Source organism: Phalangium opilio, unplaced genomic scaffold (genome assembly GCF_054372755.1).
Source record: "Phalangium opilio isolate 3A_F unplaced genomic scaffold, DU_Popi_V2 ptg000045l_1, whole genome shotgun sequence".
Taxonomy (NCBI): Eukaryota; Metazoa; Arthropoda; class Arachnida; order Opiliones; family Phalangiidae; genus Phalangium; species Phalangium opilio.
In genome coordinates this window covers 6,166,550-6,190,855 of record NW_028324168.1, presented here as the reverse complement: position 1 = coordinate 6,190,855, position 24,306 = coordinate 6,166,550, and the positions used below count along the sequence as shown (strand labels likewise).

Sequence of the window (24,306 nt, the reverse complement as noted above, 5' to 3'; positions counted from 1 at the left end):
AACAACGTCACAAGTTACAAATCTACACAAACCAATAATAACACAGGTTGTGACGTCAGCTGTCATTTAAAAAAAAATTATATACAGAGTGCTAGTGCAGGCTACCGCCAGCGTGAAGGCGTGACAGCGTTTTGAGACTTTGAGAGGGAAGCCGCCGACTCCCATCTTAATTAATCTGTTTTTGGGGTGGTAAGTGTAATTTTAATAAATTCCAATCATGAACATGACATCATCGATAGTTTTAGCCCCTTATCATCCCACTCCCTAGGGCTTCTGGCGTCGGCTAACTCGGCTTATTCTATGATCCATTTTAATTAATTTGCCCTAAATACCTTCTTACCCATAAGCACTTTCCCTGTTTAGACGCGTTTACATCTGGATTTATTAGATTTAGAACAGTACAGCACCCTGAACATATTTTTTTCGCCATAAGATTTGTTTGATAAGAGGCTCATAAGGGTGCCTTCATCTAACAGAGTGAGCTAAATTGCTTCAAACTTCAAAATATCTTCCGCAGTAAAGTGTTCAAACGCGTATGAGGGAGGATGCGTCTTCCATTTTTTACATCCATCCGCCGCTTTAATGACCAGGACTATGAATCTCTTAAAAAAGATTGTCAAGCAACGGGAGTTCCATTCTCCGATGCTACTTTCCCTCCAGAAGATTCCTCTTTAGGCTTTGGAAGCCATTTGAGGGAACTACCTGGCAAAGTTGTATGGAAACGACCCAGAGATATATGTGCCAATCCAAAATTATTTGTCGATGGGGCTTCCTCTTGCGATGTCAAGCAAGGAATGTTGGGAAACTGTTGGTTAGTTGCAGCCAGTTCAGCCTTAGCCCAGGAAAAGGAGTTATGGAATAAGGTCATCCCGGATCACCATGATCAAGATTGGAACGATGAAACTCCGGAAAACTATGCTGGCATTTTTCATTTTCGTTTCTGGAGATTTGGGGAATGGATTGATGTGGTCATTGATGACAGGCTTCCAACCATCAATGGAGAATTGATTTACTTGCATTCAAGGGAAAAGAATGAGTTTTGGGGACCACTTTTGGAGAAAGCCTACGCTAAGTATGCCAGCCAGCCTTATCTCCCTTAACTACAATTGATTTTACATTTAAATGAATGTTAATTATAATAAAGAGTATCTGGAAGTTATGAAGCTTTGGATGGAGGAAATCTCTCGGATGCTTTAGTTGATTTTAGTGGTGGAATATCTGAGACCATAAACTTTGCCGAAGGGGGTTTTGCTACGGATGATTTGAAAAGGAAAGAGTTTTTCAAGAAACTAGTTTCAGAGTTGACCAGTCATTCCCTTATGTGTTGCGCCCTCCATGTGAGATATATACAAGAAGCCACCTTGAAATTAACCTTAATTTCATGGTAAATTCCTTAAATTTAAGGCTGATTCTCAAGAAGAAATGGAGCAACGTACCGATGTGGGCTTAGTTAAGGGTCATGCCTATGGTATTACAGCTGCTAGGAAGGTGTACATTGGAAACACCACTTTAAAAACCTTATTTACCGGAAGAGAGAAAATATACATGATTAGAATGAGAAATCCATGGGGTGGTAAAGAATGGAATGGTCCATTTAGTGACGGATCACCCGAATGGAATCAAATCACCGAAGCTGAAAGAGAAAGAATTGGCCTGACTTTTGATGAAGATGGAGAATTTTGGATGCCCTTTGATGATTTTTGTCTGAATTTTAGTGACATGTCCATTTGTTATATGGTTAATACAGGATGGTTTAGCTTTGGAAAAACATGGTCCGAGACCTCTTTCTCTGGAAAATGGGTGACTGGAGAAAGGGGTTGCAAATCTGATCGAAGCGGAGGTTGTTTGAACAACAAAGAAACCTTTCTCAGTAATCCCCAGGTACTACAAAAAAATGGATAAAATGTGCAATGTCAGCCTGTTTATCAAAGCCACAACCTCAACTTTATCCTTTTTATGTAGTATCGTTTTGATGTAGACGCGGAACAAGATGAAGTTATGGTCTATATGATTCAACAAGACACTAGAGCTCAAAAGAAAGAGGGCAAAGATAATCTAGTTATTGGCTTTCACATCATGAAAGTCCGTTTGAGTTATTATTTATTTAAAGGAAAAGTTCTGTAAACATAACATTATACCTTAAAAGAATGGCCTTTTTCTAATTATGAAAGGAAAAATAGTTACTACTGCGCCATCTGCCATTAGTTTAATGGCGTCTGCTAACTAGAACCCCTTACCCATATGGGATTGGTTGTGGGTTCTGGCTAGCAGACGCCACTAAACTAATGACGGAGTAACTGCCGTAGTAACTGTTTTTTGTTTGTTTAGTTTAATGGCGTCTGCTAACTTGAACCCCTTACCCATATGGGATTGGTTGTGGGTTCTGGCTAGCAGACGACACTAAACTAATGGCGGATGATGCAGCAGTAACTGTTCTTAAGACTAATTAAATGCTAATTATTTCTTTTTTAATATTTAATTCCTTTTATATTTAGAAAAAGGCCATTTTTTTTAAGGTATAATTTTATGTAATCTGAACTTTTCCCTAAATCTTTGAGATTAATTAAGTTAATCTAAAGATAATAATAAATTAGGTTGAAGAAAATCGAAGATACAGACTTCACGTTATGAAAGAAAAAGCCGCTACATCCGACTATATAAAATCTAGAGCAGTTTTCTTGAGGTGTAATCTCAAACAAGGCAGATACGTTGTCATACCAACCACTTTTGAACCCAATACAACTGGGGACTTTTACCTTAGAATCTTTACTTCTAAAGCCAATAATGGACAGTAAGTTTGACGTCACTTGAGTCCATTATCCTGGCCATGGATTAACTAACGCTAGGGATTGTTCACTACCTGTGTTTCCCATGTATTGCTATTGCCAACTACATGTTCCGTATCATTGCTTGATTCCCCTCTTCATTCCCCCCAATTTATTGGACCAAACCGGATGCAGATATAGCGCCATCTCTAGACAAAATAAATAGAAAAGATGGCGGCGCCCAATTTAGGTGTATTTGAATTTTGACGTCATAGGCCACGTGATATTTGGTCCAATTTTCTTATAACTTCCTGTTAGGGATAGTAGCTGCTGCTAGGGGGCGTTTGGAACATGCATGCTGTATCTTTTAGGGGGAACGAACTGTCCCTAGCGTTAGTTAATCCATGTCCTGGCCTTGGAATGAAAATAAAACCAAGTTTTTCATCCAAAATTTTATCCAGGGAAATGACGGAAGATGTGCCAACTCATAGCATGTGTCCTTGGTGTCCTTGTATCTCGTCTTACCCATGCCTCTTAACACATGTTACTATTAGAGGAGCTCAGGGTCTTGAGAAACAAGACAGATTTGGATGTAATGATATTTAATTAATATTTCCTTAATCACTTTTAAATTAAATTAATTAAAATTTAGCTGCTGACCCTTATTGCATAATAAAATGCGAAGGGGAAAGTGTAAGAGGGCCAGTTCAACACGATAGTCTTGAACCCAAATGGGAATTTAGCGCCTTATTCTACCGTAAATCAGCCAGCTCTCCTGTTAAGATCCAAGTAATTTTTGATACAATTTTCATTTGTATCTGTAGCAGTGGTGTGCGAGTCTCGTTTTTTCGGTTTCAGGCCGAGTCCGAGTATCAAAAACATTTCTTATCGAGTATCGAGCCGAGTATTGAAAAGTCTTTCGAGCATTGAGTATTTAGATTAGGTGAAATTTTAGTTTCGAGTATTTATCGAGTCCCAAATATTTACTTGTCGAGTATTTATCGAGTAAATTTCTTAATTTTCTAGAAAATCAAAGCTACTCGAAACTTTCTCGAGTATTTCAATATATTTTTATCGAGTATCGAGTCGAGTACTCGAACTTAACGAGTACTCGCACGCCACTGATCTGTAGAACAAATGGATTTAATTATAATTTGGTTTTTGGTAGATATGGAACAGTAATGTTGTAATGGATAGTTATATGGGTAGAGCTGTCTTGGAAGCTCCTATTACTCCTGAACCTGTAAGGCAAGATGCCGAATTGTTCGGAAGGAGAGCCCAAAGAGGGGTCAAAAGGCCGGGAACTGTTAATGTTGAGATCTTTACTACTGATGACTTAATGGCCTTTTAAACAAACTTGGTGAAAGTATTTGTTCTTTTCGTTTCTGAAAAAGGGTTAAGTTCTTCTTAATTTTTATTTTAATTGCTATATACAAGTCTGTTATATTTGGAATGGGACTTAAATTGTTGCGCTTCCCATAAACAAGCAAAAAGAATCTGCCATAATACAAACATATGATTATGATATTATTTACAAAGAAGTTTTACAAAAACTATGCTTGAAGAAGGTTCAAGTTTTGCCTACGGAAGAAAAAACTTTTTAAAATATTTTCTTATTATTATTTTTTTGCAAAGAAAAAAGGGTTAAATCATGATTTTAAATTTTAATTTTTAAAGAAATACAATTACAAGCACAAATATTTATTTTTTAAGCTTAATTTTGTTTTTTTTTTCTAAGAAAAGTTTTTAAAATACGTCATTTTTATATACATGTTTTTTAATTATGAACTTCCATGGTTGTGCCTATCAAGACTTATTTTATTAAATTTTATTATTTTAATCAAAACTTCATAATTAATAATTAAAAAAAGGATTCCTCTATAGCTACACATTCAGTGCCTCTAGCTGCAAAGGATAAAAAAAAATTAATTAACTAAATTCAAGCTCAATAATTAAATTTTTGGAAAATGGAAAGCTTATAATAATAATAATAATATACACTTTGACACTTATGAAACACAAAAAATCGCAAATTTAATTTTTTATGCCATTTTACACTATTTAAAATTGAAATTTTCAATGTGGTACGCATTTTGGAACAATTTTTAAGCTTTATAATACACTTTTTCCAGTAAATTTGGATGAGGAGGTGAAGTTATTAAGCTAGAATGTTAATTAATAATTATTAGGCCTATATATCTTTTGGAGAAATTTTTTAGATGCTATTTTGTATTTTGTCTTCCATAATCAACTCCTATTTTAAAATTCATTTAATTCTTCCAGTATTTAATGCCTAAAACAGTATTTTAATAAATTGCGTGGCATTCTAGCTAAACATGGTTTTTATTATTTAAAAGTTAAAACCATAAGTTTCTTTTAATTAAGTTTTAGCAAAGGCTTAGTACAAAAAAATAATGTGAAAATTTTATTAGGGGTAGCTTTTAATTTAGAAATTTAGTACCAAGAATTAATTATTAAAAAGAAAAACTTATTAATCCAGCTTTTTCTGTAATTTTTAAAAACTTGTTTGTTTTTATAAAGTTTTTTGAAATTTGCGCAATTTTAAATCCGTTTTTTTTTCCTATGGTCTCAATTTGGCGCCAAAAAAATATTTCAAATTACAAGGCGGGAAATTTTGAGAGATATCATTGGTTACAATTTCAACCAATAAGAAGTAAGAATGTATAGATGGCGCCACCGTAGAATGCGCTTTTCAATCATATGTCCTTATATGTCAATGGGCTTGGTGCAAAGTCTGCAAATTAATTTTTGCGTCATTCATGCGAGAGTATTTCAGCGCGAAATACTATTAAACAAACACTTATCTTGTTTTTTCGAATATTGATAACGCTCATCGTATCTTTAATTATGTATATATAACGTAAATTATTGGAGTTTATAGATTAGATAATCAAGGTGAGTTCATTTTTTATCTAAGTTGGGGGGTTGTTTTTTACAACTTTGTACTTTGGCTTCTTGAAGCTGAACCTTTACATGGACCTCGCCTTGGCTTTTTTAATCTTATCATCATTAGAGCCGCTTTAATTTAGAGCTTAGCATCCTCTAACGGACGCGTCAAACATAATTTCAATTATTTCTTTATTTAAGAGGAGAAAGGGTTAAATTAAATTGCTTAATTTGTTATGTAATTTACAGTACATCATTAAACCTAATTAACCTAGTAAAAATATAATTTTAGAAGGTAACAAAAAGTAAAGACGCCCACACAATGTAGATGTATATTTTTATGCACCTGCAGTCTTTTTAAGGCTTCAAAGGCTTTACTTTTTCAAATTTTGAAGAAACGTGTTTATTTAAATTTGTATTAGTTTTTATACATTAACTGAAGCTGTGATTGGTTGAAATTCATGTAAAAGTAGTGACATATCGTCTTATTGATTGGGTGGGTGGTGCGTTACAGAGAGGGGAAGCGTACTTCTTCCGGTTTATGTCACACGGGCCCGCAGGGGGGGAAGTGAATACTTCAAGACGGGGGGTGGAAATATTTTGTGTAGAGTAGACCCCTCCAGCAACTAACCATTGACGTTTCAATGATGAAATAGCGTGACGTATAATTAAGCGGTCATGGCCAGGGTGGGAAATAAGGAAATAGACTAGCGACCTCTGCTCCGGAATAAATTAATTGGTCAAGTGGTCCATTACATTAGGCCTATCTGTAGTGCTGACATCATCATATTTACGAAATAAATTAGCGGCCCAGTTGACCACCCATCAGCAAAGAGAGTATCTTAATCTTTGACCTCAGGTTTTTTCAACTGCTCTCTTCCACGCTGGCGGATTGTGAAATTGTGAATGGGCGCATTTTTATGAAATATTTTGTATATTTAATTATAAATGATGTAGTTACGGCTAAATATATTAATTCCGGGTATTAAGGTCTAGAAACGCTAATAATTATGAGTTACAACAATAAATCGAGTGTAAACGTCTACGCTCAGTTAGGCCTTGGTCAAGGTGCTGTGGGTGGTGCAGCTGCAGGTCGAAATCAAAATACGCAAGCGCCTCAGGTATCGCAGGGTCATTATCAAGTGGTCCAAAATCGTCAAACAAAACCCCAAAACGAACCATTAAAGCTTTTACCCTTAAAGTCCAGTCCTTTATATCAAAGACGTACTACCCCACAACAACATACAATTTCACCTTTAACTTCACCTCAGTCAGGTCGTAGAACAGTTAATGCCAATCAGTTAGGTAGTAAATCAAGTGCTGGTAATTACAATCTTTCTAATGAACACCCTCCACCAATTCCGCCCAAAAATACTGCTTCCAAACCCTCTTCTGGTTCATCAACACCTAGGTCATACGCTTCACAAGCATCTAATGATGGAAGGTATAGGTTTATCCCAACATTATTGTTATTGTTTCTTTCTTAAGGTTAAAGGGTTCACAATTAAGTTTAAATCATGAAGTAGTAACTATTCTTTCAGACTTGAATCTTCCCTTGGTTCTTTATCATTAAATATGGCGGCAATGTTCTGTTCTCGATGTGGGGAAGGGTTTGAACCCCATGAAAGGATTGTCAATTCTCATGGAGAAGTTTGGCATCCTCAATGTTTTGTGTAAGGACTACATCTATTTTTTTTATATTCCCCTTGAAAATTGAGACAAAATTGTTCGAACTGAACATTTTAGATGTTGTCAATGCTTTCGACCTTTCCCTGAAGGAATCTTTTACGAATTTGAGGGGCGAAAGTACTGTGAACATGATTTCCATGTTTTATTTGCACCATGTTGTGGAAAGTGCCAAGAATTTATCATTGGTCGGGTTATTAAAGCTATGAACAACAACTGGCACCCCAATTGTTTCCGGTGTGAAACTTGCACCATACCTTTAGCTGATCAAGGTTTTATGAAAATTGCCGGTCGTGCCTTGTGCCACGAATGCTATGCTAAAGAAAAAGCAGCTGCAAAAGGCAAATACATTTGCTACAAATGCCAGTAAGATAATGGGTTTTTCTTGCAGTTGAAGTTGTGTTAAATTTGATTGTTAAAACAAATGTATCTGATATTTTCTCAGTGGAGTTATCGATGAAATGCCACTTAAATATAAAACTGAACCATTTCACGCTTATCATTTCAATTGCACCACTTGTGGTGTTGAATTGACACCAGATGCTCGTGAAGTTAAAGGGGAACTCTATTGCTTAAGATGCCATGATAAGATGGGCATCCCCATTTGTGGAGCTTGTAGAAGACCCATTGAAGAAAGGGTGGTCACCGCCTTGGGTAAACAATGGCATGTTGAGCACTTTGTCTGTGCCAAATGTGAGAAACCCTTCTTGGGACATCGTCATTATGAGAAGAAAGGATTGGCCTATTGCGAAATCCATTATCATCAACTGTTTGGAAACCTTTGCTTTGTTTGCAACAATGTTATCGGTGGAGATGGTATAAATCTGATTTTACCAATATACTTTTTTAATTAATTTATGAACTTCTATTTAATTAATTTATGAACTTCTATTTAATTAATTTTTATGATAAATATTTTAGTTTTTACTGCCTTGAACAAGGCATGGTGTGTTCATCATTTTTCATGCGCTTTGTGTGATCAAAAAATGAGTCAAAAGTAATATTTTTAACCTATTTTTAATTAAGCCTATTTCTTCTGATACTCAAAATTGGCCTACTGTTTTTTTTTTTTTTTTATTTTATAGGACCAAGTTTTTTGAGTTTGATTTAAAACCAATATGCAAACGTTGTTATGATAAATTTCCTGGGGAACTCAAAAAACGTTTGAAGAAATCTTACGAAAACCCTCCTACCAAGAAAATTGTAGTTTAAGTGTTTAATTAACGCAAATGTTAATGAGATTGATATCTCAAAACTTTTTAATTGTAATCTTTTCATTTTTGAAGATAAAAGAAAAAAACTTAAGTAAAGGCATTTTAATTAAAATAAATTCGCATTTAAGTCGAATTTTGCATTTATATTATTATTTTGCCATTTTAATTTTTAAAGTTATTAAACAAACTAACAGTAACATTAGTGTAAAATTGTTATAGGATTAATTAATTAATCTGTTAATAATCCGCATTTACCTCCCATTATTATTATTATTATCGTTGTTAAGTCTTTTAACTATCAAGTGCAATTAAGTATGTTAATTAGATATATAAATAAATGTATTTTTTGTCATATATAGAAGATATTTTCTAGAATATCGTCCATGCTCTATTGGCTGTTCAAAAAACCCTCTTTTTGAGGAAGTTAAAATACTAAAAAAATAATAGTATTTTCATAAAGAATATATTGTAGGCCTAGCATTGTTAAATTTGAAGTGCCAAGTTGTGTTTTGGTTGAATATTTTTTGTAATAAATTGCTCTCTGCTTTGGAAAAGTTTGTTTGTTTTATTTATTTTTATCGGGGGGGGGGGGGTTAGACAAAAAGCTACAAATTATTTAGAATGTTTGATATGGAAACGGTGCCAATAGTGTTCTTGAAGAATAGATCTTCAACTATGTTGGGTGGAATACTACGTAGAGTTGAAAGAAGTAGCAAAGATCTGCCAAATCTTGCTGGGTTTTGTGGTTGAGAGTTTGTCATGTAATGCCATAAAGTATTTTGGGTTTGATCAAGCATATTATCCATATTAAGCATCGAGGATTCTTTCAAAGCATCTGTAAAGGTGTAAAGTAGGTCCTGTAGGATGGTATTTAAGGTTATATAGAGCTATCTCAGTTGTGACGTCAGTGCCTAGGTAAAACGTCACTGGCTTAGCTTAGGCAGTGGGCGGCCATGTTTGGTACCGCTTTGGTTCTATGCGGGTTAATAGCATGGGTGACGTCACACTAAGGCTTCTGAGATAGCTCTATTGTGTTGTTTCAGTACCTTTTCTTAAAAGGGTAATTGATTCAAGTAGTGTCTTTTCAATATGATCGAGTTGTAAGGCTTGTGCCTGCCCCAAAGCTAATTCTAAACGTCTAAAATTATTTTGTTGTCCATTCTGTAAAGAAATTTAAGTATTTTATTTAATTTTAATTATTTTAAATAAACTCAAAAATTTACAAAGTTACATAGTTTTTAAACTTTCAGGCCTATATTTTCTTGCATTCAGATTGGCTGAATAATATCACGTGCTTATGAGGACCAATCAGAAGTGGCTATTTTGCCGGCAGATTTTCAGTGAAAGCCGTCTTTCGGTTCGGCCGTGTTTTAAGTTGGTCTAAATTATTTCGCGCAGTTTTCCCATTGGATTACTAATTAAGTGTTTTGTGCGGGCTTCATTAGTGGTAATTAACTAAAAAACATCTTAATGTAAGTTAAAATATTTTATTACAATGTTTTGGGGGTTTTATAATTTACAAAAAAAAAGTCCAAGGCTTAGTTAAGGCGGGCCGCGGGAGTCGCCGCGCGACAACCTCATTGAAAATGGGTTTAACCTTAGCGGGTAGAAGCCAAATTATGACCCCGATATTACCAAAGCAAACTATTTTCGCGACCCCCATGATTTTCTACTGAGTATTTATGAAAATGACTTACCTTTATCCCATAATTAATTCTTTTTGCCACCGTAATAATATCAACTGGCCAGTACGCCGCTTGCAATAGGAAAAGTTCAGACCAAACTTCGGATAGTATAGCAGTTTGGTCAATGGGGGATAGAGTTCGAAAAACTTCATTTGACCTTGCCCGACGTACAGAAACGAACAAAACGTGAGCTGCTATTTCATGGAATAGTTCACCAGCCCTAACGGGAGCTTTAACTGCAAAAGGGGGTCAAAGTTTAGATCTAAAGTCGCTCGTTTTAAAACGCTAGGCTTAACAATGACCACACTTACAGCTCATTAGCGAAGGCATATGCGAAGTTATAGTGAGTGGTTGGTTAGGTATAACTCTTCGGAATGCGCTGTAGATATTTCGATGGGATGAAACAGGATGTTCCCTTGACGTAAAAGGTCCATTGTCCACCATTAACTTCCGACATTCCGCGTGGCCAGCAGTCAAAGGGCATGAAGTAGGGAATTGAACAGCCGGGACATGTGCCGGCGGAGGTGGCGGTAACAAGTAGTTTCCATAGATAAAAGTAGTTGTAGTTGTAGGCGGGATAATCGCTGGACTTTGAGGTCGCGTTATGACAGGTGCATTATTATCAGCCATAGTTGGGGATGCTGTTGGACGTTCTCTTGGTTCTGGTTTTAATTTCGGTGTTCTCTGACTAGTGGCTGAATTGCCGTCAACATTAGTGGTGGGTCTTGGCGCTTTAGACTTTCGCGGACCACGTTCTTCTTGGACAGCTAACGTAAAATCGCTGTTATAATTACCATGGTTACTGTCCCGTATAATTAGAATTATATGGTTTACCATTGCGATTCATGGTGACAGCGAAACACTTTTGTAAACGACAATACGGACACCAATTTCTTCTAGCTTTATCTATGACACAGTTTCCACCCCCTGCTGTTTATAATTCGAAATTATTTAACTACACTTTAAGAGGAGCTCATCACGGCAATCAAACCTACCTATGCATGTATAAATAATCCCCCTTCTTATGCTCCGTTTAAAGAAACAACTACACCCATCGCAACAATAAACTCCGTAGTGTTTCCCGTATGATTTATCCCCACAAACTTTACAAGAAACAGGAACTGGTAGGGTGCGACCTTATCGAAAAGACAAACGTAACTTCAATTGAAATCAGGCCCCGAGATTAAAAGTCCAAAAGTATCCGGAAAGAAACTTACCCATCTTTAATCCCAATTTCCGGTTAAATAAGATTATTTGATCGTCGTTTTCGCCTTTTAAAATCTTGGTCCCCAACATTTCCCTTTTCCCTATTGGTTAGTTTTAGCTCCTCCCCGTCAATTTGACTGGGCGGGGACCCCTTTTTGCGGTTGTTATACCACTTGGCGAAGGATTTAATGGCTTCATTGGTGACCATTGTTTGATCAGAAGGATATAGTAACGTAATACCTTCAATGCCATTAGAAGTTTCGATTTTTGCTCGCCGTTCGAGTGGCTTTTTGGCGCGCGCGAAAATTGCCCCGGACAATAGATCATGTCACGTGTCTTGTCAATCAGAACATCCTACCATGGATAGGAACCATCGCTTAATAATATCCCAAACATATAATTCCATAAACGCATTAGCGGTAGTTTGTAAATTGATTCTTTTAATTTCTATCTTTGATATCATAGTAGGAAACTAATTTACCTGGTTAATTTCGTAATTTTAATATAAGTAACAGTAGTTGCTCATAAAATATTAATTATTGTCTAAAACTTTGAGAGAGAAAAAAGGTTTACCCCTGTATTTAGGTTTTGCCCCGAACACCGGTGCTCAGCGGGTAAAACAGTTCTACAGGCGCCGGTAGAAAATACATGGGGTATAAAACCCCTATAAGATAGCTTTCCCTACGTGCGTCGTAAATTTTGCAGATTTAAAGTTTAAATTAACTAAAGTGTTTTTGATGAATTTGGACTTGATTCAATTATAAGAGGTACCTTTTAAAGAAGTTCTGGAATGAATAAATAATTAATTTAGGCCTAGTTGAATAGTTTCAAGTCGATTAATTTGGCGGGAAACTATGTGGGAGGTATTATTGGCTAGTTGAACGTGTCTTTTGTATAATTTAGGAAGCTTAATTCATTCAATCATCATTGACGTGGTATATACCTAGCTTTTGACGATCTTTTCCTATTATTTATTCATATAGAGAAGAGATAGAATGCTATAGCTCGCGCGCGAGGTATTGTGGGAGGCGGTAAAAATGGTTCCATTTTGTAGGTAGTCACAAAAGCTCTTAATGGAAAAGGGATAACCACTCTCTTACCCCTCCCTACCTATTAAAGAGACACGGGGCTCCGTAATATTATTAATACAACGGTTATAGGCCTACCTTCCCTTTCATTTTACCTTTGAATACCTGCCGATCATTTCTAGCTTTTCGTGGGCTTACTGTGTTGCGATATTTTGTTAGACAATTTTTAATGGTCGCGTTCGGATTGATTCAACCAATTGACAAAAATATATATTTTCTTACGTAGAAGAATTGTATTATTATAACTTTTTACCGAGCTTTCAGAAATAAGCCCGTTCGTTCTAACTACCCCCTTACTTGAACCAAAAAATAAAACCACTAATCTCTTTTAAGGCCCGTTCAGACGACACTCTTTTTCTCGCAACGCTCGCTGTGCTGAGCTCATCAGATTTTCTGGCTTCACCAGCCTCTATAAAATACACTGTTCACACGCCCAAAATTTTGTCATTCTTGATCTCGGCAAAGCGAGAAAAAAAGTTGAAAAAATTCAACTTTTTTCTCTCTTTGCTCGGCACTGCCAGTGCCAATAGATAAATAATCTGCCATAATACAAACATATTATTTACAAAGAAGTTTTACCTATGCTTGATGAACGTTCAAGTTTTGCCTATGGAAGAAAAAAACTTTTTAAAATATTTTCTTATTATTTTTTTGCAAAGAAAAAAGGGTTAAATCATGATTTTAATTTTTAAAGAAATACAAGCACAAATTTATTTTTTAAGCTTAATTTTTTTTCTAAGGAAAGTTTTTAAAATACGTCAGTTTTATATACATGTTTTTTAATTATGAACTTCCATGGTTGTGCCTATCAAGACTTAATCAATGTCTTATTTTATTTTATTATAAATTAATCAAAACTTCATAATTAATATTAAAAAAATGGATTCCTCTATTGTTAAAATTTAAAATAGTTTTTTTGTAAACTTGAAATTATGAACCGTTAAATCCCTAGTTAAATCGCTAGCGGAAAATTTAAAATAGTTAAAATTTAAACATCTATTTCGTCCATATATTCTCTGGCAATCTCCGAATATTTACTTAACTCGGCATTCTTGCATTGCAAATCTTTTTCCAGCAATTAAAATTTAAAATAGAGTTAAAATTTAAAAAAGAGTTAAAATTTAAAATAGAGTTAAAATTTAAAATAGAGTTAAAATTTAAAATAGAGTTAAAATTTAAAATAGAGTTAAAATTTAAAATAGAGTTAAAATTTCAAATCCTCGATTTCCTCTCTCATGGCTCTTTTTTCGCCAATTAGTCTCTGTAATTAATTAAAATTAATTGGGGAATATAATTGGAGAGTTTAAAAACTGTTACATCATTTTCTTTCTGAACGGCATGAAAGGGCGTGCCAACTACGGGGGCAGCGGGGGGGCGAAAATTTTGGCTCATGTTGGCACGCCCCTTAGTCTGTCGGCATCCAATTTTTCAGCGATTTAGATTCAAACTCAAATCTATCCGCTTTTTTTGTCTCTTCAAATCCCTGGTTGTAAGAATCGACCGCCAGGGGGCAAAGTGACGAGCAAAGGAAAAATAGACCTAAAAGCGTCAATAGGCCAAAAAAGTAGAAGACTAGATAAAAACCACTATTTTATTTTTTACCTTCCCTTTGGAACAAATATTAAAGATATGATTAATTTAAAGAAAAAAGTTTTGAGATATGTCAGGTAGAGCTAGGAGGATATAGGGGTGAAGGAGTCTTCGACTTAGAGGTCCGATTCTGAAATTGTCCTCAAAAATAAGGATTTCTTGTATAAGGAGAAATCCTTATTCGAGACTAAAGGCCCGTTCAGACGACACTCTTTTTCTCGCTACGCTCGCTGTGCTGATTCAATTTTTTTTTTCTCTTTGCTCGGCACAGCCAATAGAGTGCTTCCGAAATGACGTCATTCTTTGTTGTGTAGTCTGCTTCTATGTGGAAATGTGTTTTCTTTGGTTTCACTGGCTCGAATCCCTTGAAATTTTACTGATAAGTATATTGAAGGGTTTTTAATTATCGTGCAAAGTTTTAAAACGATTAGTTGTTTTTCAAAAAATGCATTAAAGTTTTATTTATGCATAATCAAAACCTAATTATTAACCTAGAGAATTTTTAAGAAAAAAACTATTAGTTTTAAATCTTTGCACGATAATTTATAACCCTTCGATATCTCTTACTAAAATTTCAAGAGATTCGAACTTTTTTTCTCGCTTTGCCGAGATCAAGAATGAGAAAATTTTGGCCGTGTGAACAGTGCATTTTCTAGAGGCTGGTGAAGCCAGAAAATGTGATGAGCTCAGGCTGAGCACAGCGAGCGTAGCGAGAAAAAGAGTGTCGTCTGAACGGGCCTTTACACCACAAATTTTACATTTGACAACCTTAATTATAATTAGTACATTTATTTTAGTGTTTGAAAAAGATGTAATTAAGATTCTAGGTTAAAACAAAACCTATTTTATCACACGATTTCTGTTTCCTTTTGACAAAAAAAATCTAGGGGCTCTTCGCTCTTTTAGCTTTTGAACTCCCCCGGTAAATCGAAACCCGGACTCTGAACTTTTCCCGTTCTTTTGTCGCGTGAAAGTGACTATGGGATATAGAGGAAGGTGGAGAGTTAAGTGCGTTTGAACGAGATGAATCTGGTGACAGAGCACTTTAAGAGACACGTGGCACAGGTGCGCTGCCCCCTTCCCCTTCTTACCCTAGTCTCTTCGAATTGCGCTTTTGTGTGGAACTGCAGACAGTCCCTGCCCTTCTCGGGGATACTAATAATTGATGAGCCTCTTTCGGATTCGAGGAAGCTGCCGCCTTTTGATCCGATATCTCCATCCAATAGTTTCACCCCTAGCTCCCCCCCCCCGACGAGTTTTAGTTCACCTTTACTGCGCGTGTCTGTTAATGGGAGTGGTCTCCTCAAAATGTCAACACCTTCTATTTGTATAGAGAGATTTAGGTTGGGGGGGAGGTACTTTGCGCGGTTATAGAGAGCTTTCAGTTGGAGGAGGAGCTGAGTCTAGTCACATAATTTACGCTGCCATATTGGTGGGTTTAAAGCGGGAATGAAGCTGAGACCACCCCAATATGGCTACCAGAACAGCCAACAGTAAGACTTGGGAGGGTGTGACGTTCTACTATCCCATCTGAAAGCTCTCTATACTGCTGGGTTGAATGCGGAAGGAAAGTTGAAACAAAAAAATATGGCTACCTGACCTTTGGTAAGACTTAGGAGGGTGTGACGTATTACTTAGCCAACTGAAAGCACTCTATAGTTGTAAAATGCGGACTATAATAGAGTGCTGTCAGTTGTAGTCAGATCCAAGGTTAAACGTGACAACTCTGCCTTTAGCAATGGGCGGCCATGACAGTTACCGTTTTTTCTTTATGGGAAAACAGCATGGGTGACGTCACACCGGCGCTTCTGACAGCACTCTATAGGACTCAGTTTATTCTTAATGCTTGGGAGTATTTTGACATTTAATAGACTAATGGCACCCCATGTTATTTGTCCATAGACCATAATACTGTCAAAGCTGGGAAACTGCTATTACTCTATAGTAGGCCTATTTTAGTTCATACAAATAATTGAAATACACCATGACACTTATAAAGAATTGAAATCATGATTTTGAATATTTTTTTTTTATAAAATGGAATTACATTTATGATATGAACTTTTGTACAAAATTTTGCCAACATTTTTTCCATTTGGGAATACCCAAAAAGAAAAAGAAATTCATTAGTTTTAAGCCTAAATTACTTATACAATTGTTAGAAACTAATAAAGAAATTCATTCATTTTTAAGCCTAAATTATACAATCGTGAGAAATAAAGAAATTCATTCATTTTTAAGCCTAAGTTATACAATCGTTAGAAATAAAGAAATTTCAATTGCTATTTATCAGTTTCGTAACTAGAGCTTTCAGGCATAAGTGGGCTACCTACAGGTGTAGTGGCCGTTTGTATTATACTCCTCATTCCAAAGGGATTCATAGAGCTGTTCCCATTGCCGCCACTCAGAACCTGATTAGGCTGCATCATGACCAATTTTGGTACTGGGTTGGAATTAATATTTTTTGAAGTTAGAAGAGGAGTTTGTGGACCACCCGGTGTAGATATTTTGACCAAAGTAGGACCCGAATTATTGCTAGAACCCGAACCACCCATAGGCGTCATACCCATTGGGTTAGCTGAGAGAGAGTTTGAAGCCACAAAGACATATTTAGGATTGGTGGTAGTATTTGGAGAAGGAGGGGGAGGTGTTTGACGCGGTGGTAAACTCATTATGGTTGGAGTCCTTGATGGCTGGTTGATGGGACGAGACTGTCGGAGAATTGATAGTTTCTTAAATTATTTATTTATCCCGGTAAAAGTTTTAACACTTTCACGAGATGCCAAGGAGTTAGGAAAGGTATACGTTACTTTTTTACCTGAGTCAGGGTCACGGTTGGTCTACTGGAAGGGGTTGTTGTTATAGCGGGTGTTGATTGTTGCCTGGCACGGACAACTGAACCGTGAATTAAATTCCCCAAGTAACCAAATTCATTACGATAGTCGTCCATATTGTCTGGGGGTTGACGGCTGGCTTTTAAAACGGGAGCTAGGGTTCTCTGTTTATTAGAAAATTTTATAGAAATAAACAAAGTTAAGCCTTGGTCACAACAAAGAGAATATACCAAGAGGAGCGGAAGCTTTAGCCTTTGCCAAGGCTTTTAAAATTGGTGGCTTTGAGTTTTAGGGAACTACATCCGGTTTCTCGTGTTTGGCTTATTCGCTACAACTTTCATTGGTTAGAATATGTCGTCTGCATATCGACAAATTTTAGAGCCGAGTCTTAGTGTTAACAGAAGCTACAGAACAGTTGATTAATGCGCTCAAATGCGCTAGTATTCGAGAGAAAAGCAAGTACATTCTTTAAATTGTAATATTTTTGTATTACAATTTACCTTCAACATTTTTTAAACCATCTAATAGTGTTAACGACATCGTTGTCTGATCTAAGGAAGCTAACCCTACTTTAGCAGACTACGGAATAGACGACGCGAATTTCGCGATCACGTGACTCACGGAACTAGAACCCTAAAACTCAGGGCTACCAAAAAATGCTAGAGCTTCCGCTCCTCTTGGTATATTCTCTTTGGTCACAATATACGCCTTGCTCCCCTTGTTTTTCTTACCAAAAGTAGTTGTTTTATATGTTCAGCTGCACTTTTATCCGCGCTATTCATAATAGAACCTTCTAAGCATTGTTTAATTCTTTCCCCGATGTATTTTACTCTTGGGGCCACAAATGATCTAATTACTTCGGGACCCAATTCTGATAAACCAGAAATGGCTCCGTAATGTGAAGCTAAGGGCAATTTTTCATTGGCTAAAGCCCTACTAAACATTCTTGTGATACGAGTTTGAATACTGTTGGTGCTTGTGTTAAAATTTCTTTAAAAAAAACATTAATTAATAATTAATTAATTAGGAAAAAGAAATAAGTCAATTATAACTCACTTGCAAATTTGAGCCATTAATCTAGACGCAAAATCTCTCAATGCCCAATGATTATCTACATCAGGTCTTGTACATAATTGCTTGCTAACTATGCAAGTACCTACTGATGGTATAAGCTCGTGTAGCTGTAATATTTAAATGTTAGTAATTAATTAATTGGATGGAGTAATTAAATTAATGAGTTAAACTTACATATTTTTCTAAATATAATGTTTGGTTATCTAATAATGCTTTGACCATTCTCATTAAATAGATAAGTAAAGCCAAGTTGTTTTGGACTACATTAACTTTAACCTAGAATTAATTTAAGTATAAAAATAATTAATTTAAGAATAAAAATAATTAATTTAAGAATAAAAATAATTAATTTAAGAATAAAAATAATTAATTTAAGAATAAAAATAATTAATTTAAGAATAAAAATAATTAATTTAAGAATAAAAATAATTAATTTAAGAATAAAAATAATTAATTTAAGAATAAAAATAATTAATTTAAGAATAAAAATAATTAATTTAAGAATAAAAATAATTAATTTAAGAATAAAAATAATTAATTTAAGAATAAAAATAATTAATTTAAGAATAAAAATAATTAATTTAAGAATAAAAATAATTAATTTAAGAATAAAAATAATTAATTTAAGAATAAAAATAATTAATTTAAGAATAAAAATAATTAATTTAAGAATAAAAATAATTAATTTAAGAATAAAAATAATTAATTTAAGAATAAAAATAATTAATTTAAGAATTAAGAATAAAAATAATTAATTTAAGAATAAAAATAAATTAATTTAAGAATAAAAATAAATTAATTTAAGAATAAAAATAAATTAATTTAAGAATAAAAATAATTAATTTTGGAATTAATTAGATTATAAATTATTTGATTTTGAAAATTACCCCTTCAGAAATGAAGGTACATAATCTGGGCACCATTTGATGTAAACCAGGATCTGAAGCCAAACTTTGTAACGCTTCCTATAATTTTAATTAGTTTTAATATTGATTAAATTAGATTTAATTGAGTTCTGAATCTGATAACTTACGGCTCTTCTGGCTTCATCCGAGCCAACACAGGCCTCTGTGATTTCTTTGTAATATAGCTGTTGTTCTACTGATAATTCATGAGTGGCTAATTGTTTAACACGAACCACTTCTACGTGTTTTGTGTTTTCTAATTTGGAACCAATTGGTGGTTTGCCAGTTTTTGGGCTTAAAGTAGCGCCCTTGTGAAGTTTAGAGGCAGGGTCAATGCTTTCTACTCTTTGTTGGTCCTTAGAAACTGTTAAAAATGAGATATATTAATTGAGAATCACAAATTTAACGAGATTTAAGTTTAAGTCTAAGTTTAACATACCTGGAGGTGGATTTTCTGGTATTGTAGGCTGCACACCTTCAATGCTAAGCCAATGAGCTGTAAAGTGTAATGATATTGTAGTTTTAAAGACAAATATTCAAAAGATGTGGTCTTTTTTATTTCAGAAAGTGCATAACCTCTGACTGAAACGTCTAAAGGAAGTTTTGGCATTTGGGAACTGATTATTTCTGCCAAGTCTTGATCCTTTTCTTCAAGGAAAAACAACTCCCTCCCGCCTCCAGAAGCAAATCGAAATGGTATGTAATCTTGATTTGAAAATCCATAGAGAGGCTAGAACATTTTTTACATCATGCCTTTTATTGTTACATCCATCAAACAATAGAGTTTTGGTGTTAAAAATTAGGTCTACCTCTGTATTTTTGACCTTAACGGCTTGGTCAAAGTCGCAGGTGCTTAGTTTTCGCCTTCTGGCATGTCCCATAAACTTCTGGGAATCCTTTTAGGTACAAAATTTAAATTTTGAAATCGTGTAATGTAATTTTGGTAGGATTTTACTTTACTTAACTAACTCAACCAACACTTGATTCTGACTAATTAGGCCACGGGGAGTTCGGAAAAAATAGTGAAAAAATTCTAAACCCGCCGCAAGTTGGTCAAAAACATTTTTGAAAATTTTAAAATTGCATGTACTTACCGCTATAGACTAAACGCACTATGCACTCAATCTTTGATAATATGCCGGGGGGAGGGCAACTATAAGAACTTCAAGGACTCGCGACGGAAGTATAGCTATGGAATTTTTAAGACCTACTTATTTTATCAAAACCATTCATTTTTGGTACTGGGATCGAAACGTAATCTGTGTAAAATTACAAAATATTGCGTAAAGAAAAATTTAGAAATGCCAAAAATAAGGAAAAGGAGAATATAGGCGAGAAATGGCGAAAATTACATTAGCGATATTTTAGTTTCTAAAACAAGCATTAAAACTTTTGGGAAGTATTTAAAAGTAAAACAATATTTTGGGAAAAAAGGCACTAATTGGTTTTTAAGTAACTAGGCCTAATCGCAAACAGAAATTTTGGAAAAGGTGGTAAATTAGCTAATAAGTAACCAAACCGAACCCTAAATAATAATATTTGAAAAGGTGGATTTTAATTGAGAAAAAAAATTAGGAATAGGGCGCATTTTATTTGAGTTGTAAATGAAGTAATCATCAAAACTTTGGAAAAGGCTGACTTTAGTTGAGAAATATTTCAGAAAAGGTTGAATTCTATTTGGGTTGTAAATGAAGTAATCATCAAGTTTTTGGAGCAGGCTTCAAATAATTTGGGAAGCAAATGAACGCAAAGGCAAAATTATGGAAAATAGCGCGAATTATTTGGAAGTAAATGGTAATATTTGTAAAAGGCGTCATATTTTACAGCAATATTTTGGAAAAGGCGTCAAATTTTACAGCAATATTTTGGAAAAGCGTCATATTTTACAGAAATTATTATTTCGGAAGTAAATAAAGATAAACAATAATATTTTGGAAAAGGAGTAACATTATTTGGGAAGTAAATGAAAATAAACCACAATATTTTGGAAAAAACGTAACATTATTTGGGAAATAAATGAAGATAAACAACAATATTTTGGAAAAGGCGTAACATTATTTGGGAAGTAAATGAAGATAAACAACAATATTTTGGAAAAGGCGTAACATTATTTGGGAAGTAAATGAAGATAAACCACAATATTTTGGAAAAAAAGTAACATTATTTGGGAAATAAATGAAGATAAACAACAATATTTTGGAAAAGGCGTAACATTATTTGGGAAGTAAATGAAGATAACGTTATCCACAATATTTTGTAAAAGGCGTCATATTTTACAGCAATATTTTGGAAAAGGCGTCATATTTTACAGCAATATTTTGGAAAGGGCGTTATATTTTACAGCAATATTTTGGAAAAGGCGTCATATTTTACAGCAATATTTTGGAAAAGGCGTCATATTTTACAGCAATATTTTGGAAAAGGCGTCAAATTTTACAGCAATATTTAGGAAAAGGCGTCAAATTTTACAGCAATATTTAGGAAAAGACGTCAAATTTTACAGCAATATTTAGGAAAAGGCGTCAAATTTTACAGCAATATCATAAAAAACTCTCCGTGAGAAACGAAGTGTGGCCTCCGCCAAGTGGTGTTTCTCGGGTAATACATTACGGCATAGCCATAAATATATTTGGAATTTCTAATTGTATTTAGTTCTTCTCTGGTAATTTGAAACCGTTTACAAAATATCGCTGTTTGTGTTTAGATATTTCAAAAAGAATAAGACGCCTTTTGCAAAATTTTGCTGTAAAATATGACGCCTTTTCCAAAATTTTCCTGTAAAGTAGAACTCCTTTTCCAAAATATTGCTGAAAAGTAGAACTCCTTTTCCAAAATATTGCTGAAAAGTAGAACTCCTTTTCCAAAATATTGCTGAAAAGTAGAACTCCTTTTCCAAAATATTGCTGTAAAATTTGACGCCTTTTCCAAAATATTGCTGTAAAATATGACGCCTTTTCCAAAATATTGCTGTAAAATATGACGCCTTTTCCAAAATATTGCTGTAAAATTTGACGCCATTTCCAATATATTGCTCTAAAATCGGACGCCTTTTCCAATATATTGCTCTAAAATCGGACGCCTTTTCTATAATATTATTGATGTAAAATATGACGGCTTTTCCAAATTATTGCTGTAAAATATGACGCCTTTTCCAAAATATTGTGGGTTATCTTCATTTACTTCCCAAATAATATTACGCCTTTTCCAAAATATTGTTGTTTATCTTCATTTATTTCCCAAATAATGTTACGTTTTTTCCAAAATATTGTTGTTTATCTTCATTTACTTCCCAAATAATGTTACGCCTTTTCCAAAATATTATTGTTTATCTTTATTTACTTCCGAAATAATCTACGCAATTTAGCAAAATATTATTGTTTATCTTCATTTACTTCCGAAATAATCTACGCAATTTAGCAAAATATCGTTGTTTATTTTTAAAATTGGAGCTTGCTTCAAATATTTTTCTATCCTGGTATGAGAATTGCAAATGTTTCAGTGGGTGTTTAAAATTTCATAGCTATTTTTTCGCAGTGTGTGCTCCCTGATTTCCGTCGCGATTATATTATTATATTTACCCCCCCCCCCCCCCGGGTAGTTTTTCAAGATCTAGGGCAGAATGCGTTTAGGCGCGTAGCGGTCTTAATGGCGGTAGGTACTTGCAATTTTCAAAAAAATTTTGACCAACTTGCGGCGGGTTTAGAATTTTTTCACTATTTTTTCCGAACTCCCCGTGGTCTAATTAATCAGAAACAAGTGTTGGTTGGGTTAGTTAAGTAAAGTAAAATCCTACCGTAATTTTAACTAACAATGAAAAGGCCAAGGCTTAGCTACACAACCTGTATAATAACTTTTAATCGATAAGTTATATCCTCGGCTATGGTTTTTGTAGCCTCATCCGATAGATTTGATACTCCTACGGATTCCGCGATGACTTTAATTGATTCTTGCGATAAATTACTGCTAACTTTGGGCTCATTACTGGCCATTGCTTTGATACCTTCACAGCTTCACTCCCGTAGAAAGTAAACAATCTACGTCAGCGTCTGCCGTCTATTTGGCTTAGGCTTAAGGCGGCCCCGCGGAATTTTTTTTATCGTAAACACTGTCCAGATGGCGATAGTGTCCTAGTGGATTAGGCTTAGCCCAGCAATATAAAGTTTCGTGTAGATGGCGTTAAAGTCGCAAAAAAGTTGCGTTTTTGGAGGCGGGAAAAAGGGGATGAAATGCTGTGAAGTGTATCTTACCGGTTGCTTAGCAACGCGGGCTTCTCGACTTCCGCCTGTGTGCGTGCGTTTTTTTCAAACACGGGCAGAGAAGTGGGAAACGCGTTTTCTTTACCTGTCTCTATTATTCGAAAGTCAGCCTCAGACCCCTATGCCGCGTGAATCAGCGGCAGATGGGAGACCCATAGATTTTTTACTTGGCCTAGCAAAAGAAGCATGCTTTTGTTATTACCCTCAGATGTTGTCCAGTGTTAAAATTCCTTCAGTGTGAAATCCTGTATTTTTACCCCGAACACTTTGTGCCGGAATTTTTGCGAGCCCAGAACTCGCGCGGGCTTCGTTTGAAGTTTCATAAGGGGTCCCATACCACTGTCTAGTGTCTGCAAGAACTCGGTAACAACATGGGATCCTTAATAAATTTGAACCTCCCGACGTAAAGTCGCTGAAATTGGATTTTATAAAAAAAAAAAACAATTCAAATTATAATATTTCAACACACAATAATTTTGGATTAACATAAGGATTATCCCTAATTCGTAAGTTTGTGTTTTTCTATTGTCTGTAGGTGTAGGGTATTTACCAAGTGTTCTCAGACTCATTCAACAATGGGTTGGTTATGAGGTACCAGACTTTCGGAACTTCAGATTGACGTGTGTATGGTTGTGTTTTCTTTTGGCAGACGTAATATATTTATTGATTTAGGGTTAAACGCGTTCACTAAACAAATTATGACAACGCACGCTTAGTCTTTGCTTGTTTGCCTTTACTATGACTACACTATGAGCTTTTATTCAAATTGTCAATAATGAAGAGATGACGTCACTCAATACACCTTTTTTTGTCAAACCTCCTTAACAACCCCAATTAATCCTTTATCCCCAAAAAACAAATCGAGGTCTCGGTCGTATTCTGTTCGATCTTAACCGATATGTTCGTTCGTTATCTGTAAAATCAGGAACCAGTTTTATAAGAATCTGTATATAGTGTCTTTCGAAGTGGACTTTTCTTTATAAATGTCTATCGTTTTGGAAACTTTACTAAGGAGTTCCGTTACCTGAGAACTGGGAGAAGGACGATGTTTGAATATTTTTAACCCTTAGGCAATTTTTTTCTATCGGACACGCTA

At 34.9% G+C, this 24,306-nt stretch overlaps 5 protein-coding genes across 8 annotated transcripts in view; 3 read left to right on the top strand and 2 right to left on the bottom strand.

Annotated features, from left to right (window-relative positions):
• The first annotated feature begins 43 nt into the window (after positions 1-43).
• On the top strand, positions 44-5,332 carry LOC149677098 (calpain-5-like). The gene is made up of 9 exons (XM_089838094.1): positions 44-189; positions 518-1,072; positions 1,145-1,337; positions 1,405-1,881; positions 1,963-2,082; positions 2,595-2,791; positions 3,227-3,357; positions 3,418-3,554; positions 3,934-5,332. Exons 2-9 carry the CDS (start codon positions 546-548, stop codon positions 4,114-4,116), a joined length of 1,965 nt encoding a protein of 654 aa, XP_089694220.1. The 5' UTR covers positions 44-189; positions 518-545; the 3' UTR covers positions 4,117-5,332.
• A 927-nt stretch (positions 5,333-6,259) lies between these two features.
• On the top strand, positions 6,260-9,126 carry stck (LIM zinc finger domain containing stck). 2 transcript variants are annotated; one of them, XM_089838092.1, is made up of 6 exons: positions 6,260-7,116; positions 7,199-7,345; positions 7,419-7,724; positions 7,804-8,174; positions 8,280-8,355; positions 8,444-9,126. In XM_089838092.1, exons 1-6 carry the CDS (start codon positions 6,683-6,685, stop codon positions 8,568-8,570), a joined length of 1,461 nt encoding a protein of 486 aa, XP_089694218.1. In that variant the 5' UTR covers positions 6,260-6,682; the 3' UTR covers positions 8,571-9,126. The 2 variants fall into 2 exon arrangements, with proteins under 2 accessions (XP_089694218.1, XP_089694219.1); XM_089838093.1 differs by having other exon boundaries at positions 6,262-7,116; positions 7,214-7,345.
• A 39-nt stretch (positions 9,127-9,165) lies between these two features.
• On the bottom strand, positions 9,166-11,119 carry LOC149677096 (nuclear receptor subfamily 2 group E member 1-like). 2 transcript variants are annotated; one of them, XM_089838528.1, is made up of 5 exons: positions 11,092-11,119; positions 10,569-11,024; positions 10,270-10,493; positions 9,619-9,733; positions 9,166-9,407 (listed from the first exon to the last, which is right to left on the bottom strand). In XM_089838528.1, exons 1-5 carry the CDS (start codon positions 11,102-11,104, stop codon positions 9,178-9,180), a joined length of 1,038 nt encoding a protein of 345 aa, XP_089694654.1. In that variant the 5' UTR covers positions 11,105-11,119; the 3' UTR covers positions 9,166-9,177. The 2 variants fall into 2 exon arrangements, with proteins under 2 accessions (XP_089694654.1, XP_089694653.1); XM_089838527.1 differs by having other exon boundaries at positions 10,569-11,109.
• Positions 11,120-16,154: 5,035 nt separating this feature from the next.
• Positions 16,155-22,997, bottom strand: Taf6 (TBP-associated factor 6). Of its 2 annotated transcripts, none has more exons than XM_089838090.1 (11): positions 22,794-22,997; positions 19,764-19,850; positions 19,531-19,684; positions 19,394-19,450; positions 19,083-19,318; positions 18,937-19,014; positions 18,224-18,325; positions 18,032-18,156; positions 17,707-17,965; positions 16,960-17,139; positions 16,155-16,852 (listed from the first exon to the last, which is right to left on the bottom strand). In XM_089838090.1, the coding sequence occupies exons 1-11, from the start codon at positions 22,941-22,943 to the stop codon at positions 16,424-16,426; spliced, it is 1,857 nt and encodes a 618-aa protein (XP_089694216.1). In that variant the 5' UTR covers positions 22,944-22,997; the 3' UTR covers positions 16,155-16,423. The 2 variants fall into 2 exon arrangements, with proteins under 2 accessions (XP_089694216.1, XP_089694217.1); XM_089838091.1 differs by having other exon boundaries at positions 16,662-16,852; positions 16,952-17,139.
• A 251-nt stretch (positions 22,998-23,248) lies between these two features.
• Positions 23,249-24,306, top strand: part of LOC149677094 (protocadherin-15-like) — a 40,720-nt gene continuing 39,662 nt past the window's right edge. Inside the window, exon 1 of the mRNA XM_089838085.1 lies at positions 23,249-23,716. The gene's annotated coding sequence lies outside the window, so the exon portion shown is untranslated. The remainder of the gene's footprint in view (positions 23,717-24,306) is intronic.

Excerpts from the sequence above, each read along its gene's own strand:
- LOC149677098 (XM_089838094.1), top strand. The coding sequence starts at position 546 with ATGCGTCTTCCATTTTTTACATCCATCCGCCGCTTTAATGACCAGGAC. Across the intron at positions 2,792-3,226 it reads TCTAAAGCCAATAATGGACA|GGAAATGACGGAAGATGTGC; the intron begins GTAAGTTTGACG and ends AATTTTATCCAG. Across the intron at positions 3,358-3,417 it reads GAAACAAGACAGATTTGGAT|CTGCTGACCCTTATTGCATA; the intron begins GTAATGATATTT and ends ATTAAAATTTAG.
- stck (XM_089838092.1), top strand. The coding sequence starts at position 6,683 with ATGAGTTACAACAATAAATCGAGTGTAAACGTCTACGCTCAGTTAGGC. Across the intron at positions 7,346-7,418 it reads TGGCATCCTCAATGTTTTGT|ATGTTGTCAATGCTTTCGAC; the intron begins GTAAGGACTACA and ends TGAACATTTTAG. Across the intron at positions 8,356-8,443 it reads GATCAAAAAATGAGTCAAAA|GACCAAGTTTTTTGAGTTTG; the intron begins GTAATATTTTTA and ends TTTATTTTATAG.
- LOC149677096 (XM_089838527.1), bottom strand. The coding sequence starts at position 11,094 with ATGGTAAACCATATAATTCTAATTATACGGGACAGTAACCATGGTAAT. Across the intron at positions 10,494-10,568 it reads TATGCCTTCGCTAATGAGCT|TTAAAGCTCCCGTTAGGGCT; the intron begins GTAAGTGTGGTC and ends CCCCTTTTGCAG. Across the intron at positions 9,408-9,618 it reads AATTACCCTTTTAAGAAAAG|ATGCTTTGAAAGAATCCTCG; the intron begins GTACTGAAACAA and ends ACACCTTTACAG.
- Taf6 (XM_089838090.1), bottom strand. The coding sequence starts at position 22,943 with ATGGCCAGTAATGAGCCCAAAGTTAGCAGTAATTTATCGCAAGAATCA. Across the intron at positions 19,319-19,393 it reads ACCAGAAAATCCACCTCCAG|TTTCTAAGGACCAACAAAGA; the intron begins GTATGTTAAACT and ends CATTTTTAACAG. Across the intron at positions 18,157-18,223 it reads CATTATATTTAGAAAAATAT|CTACACGAGCTTATACCATC; the intron begins GTAAGTTTAACT and ends TAAATATTACAG.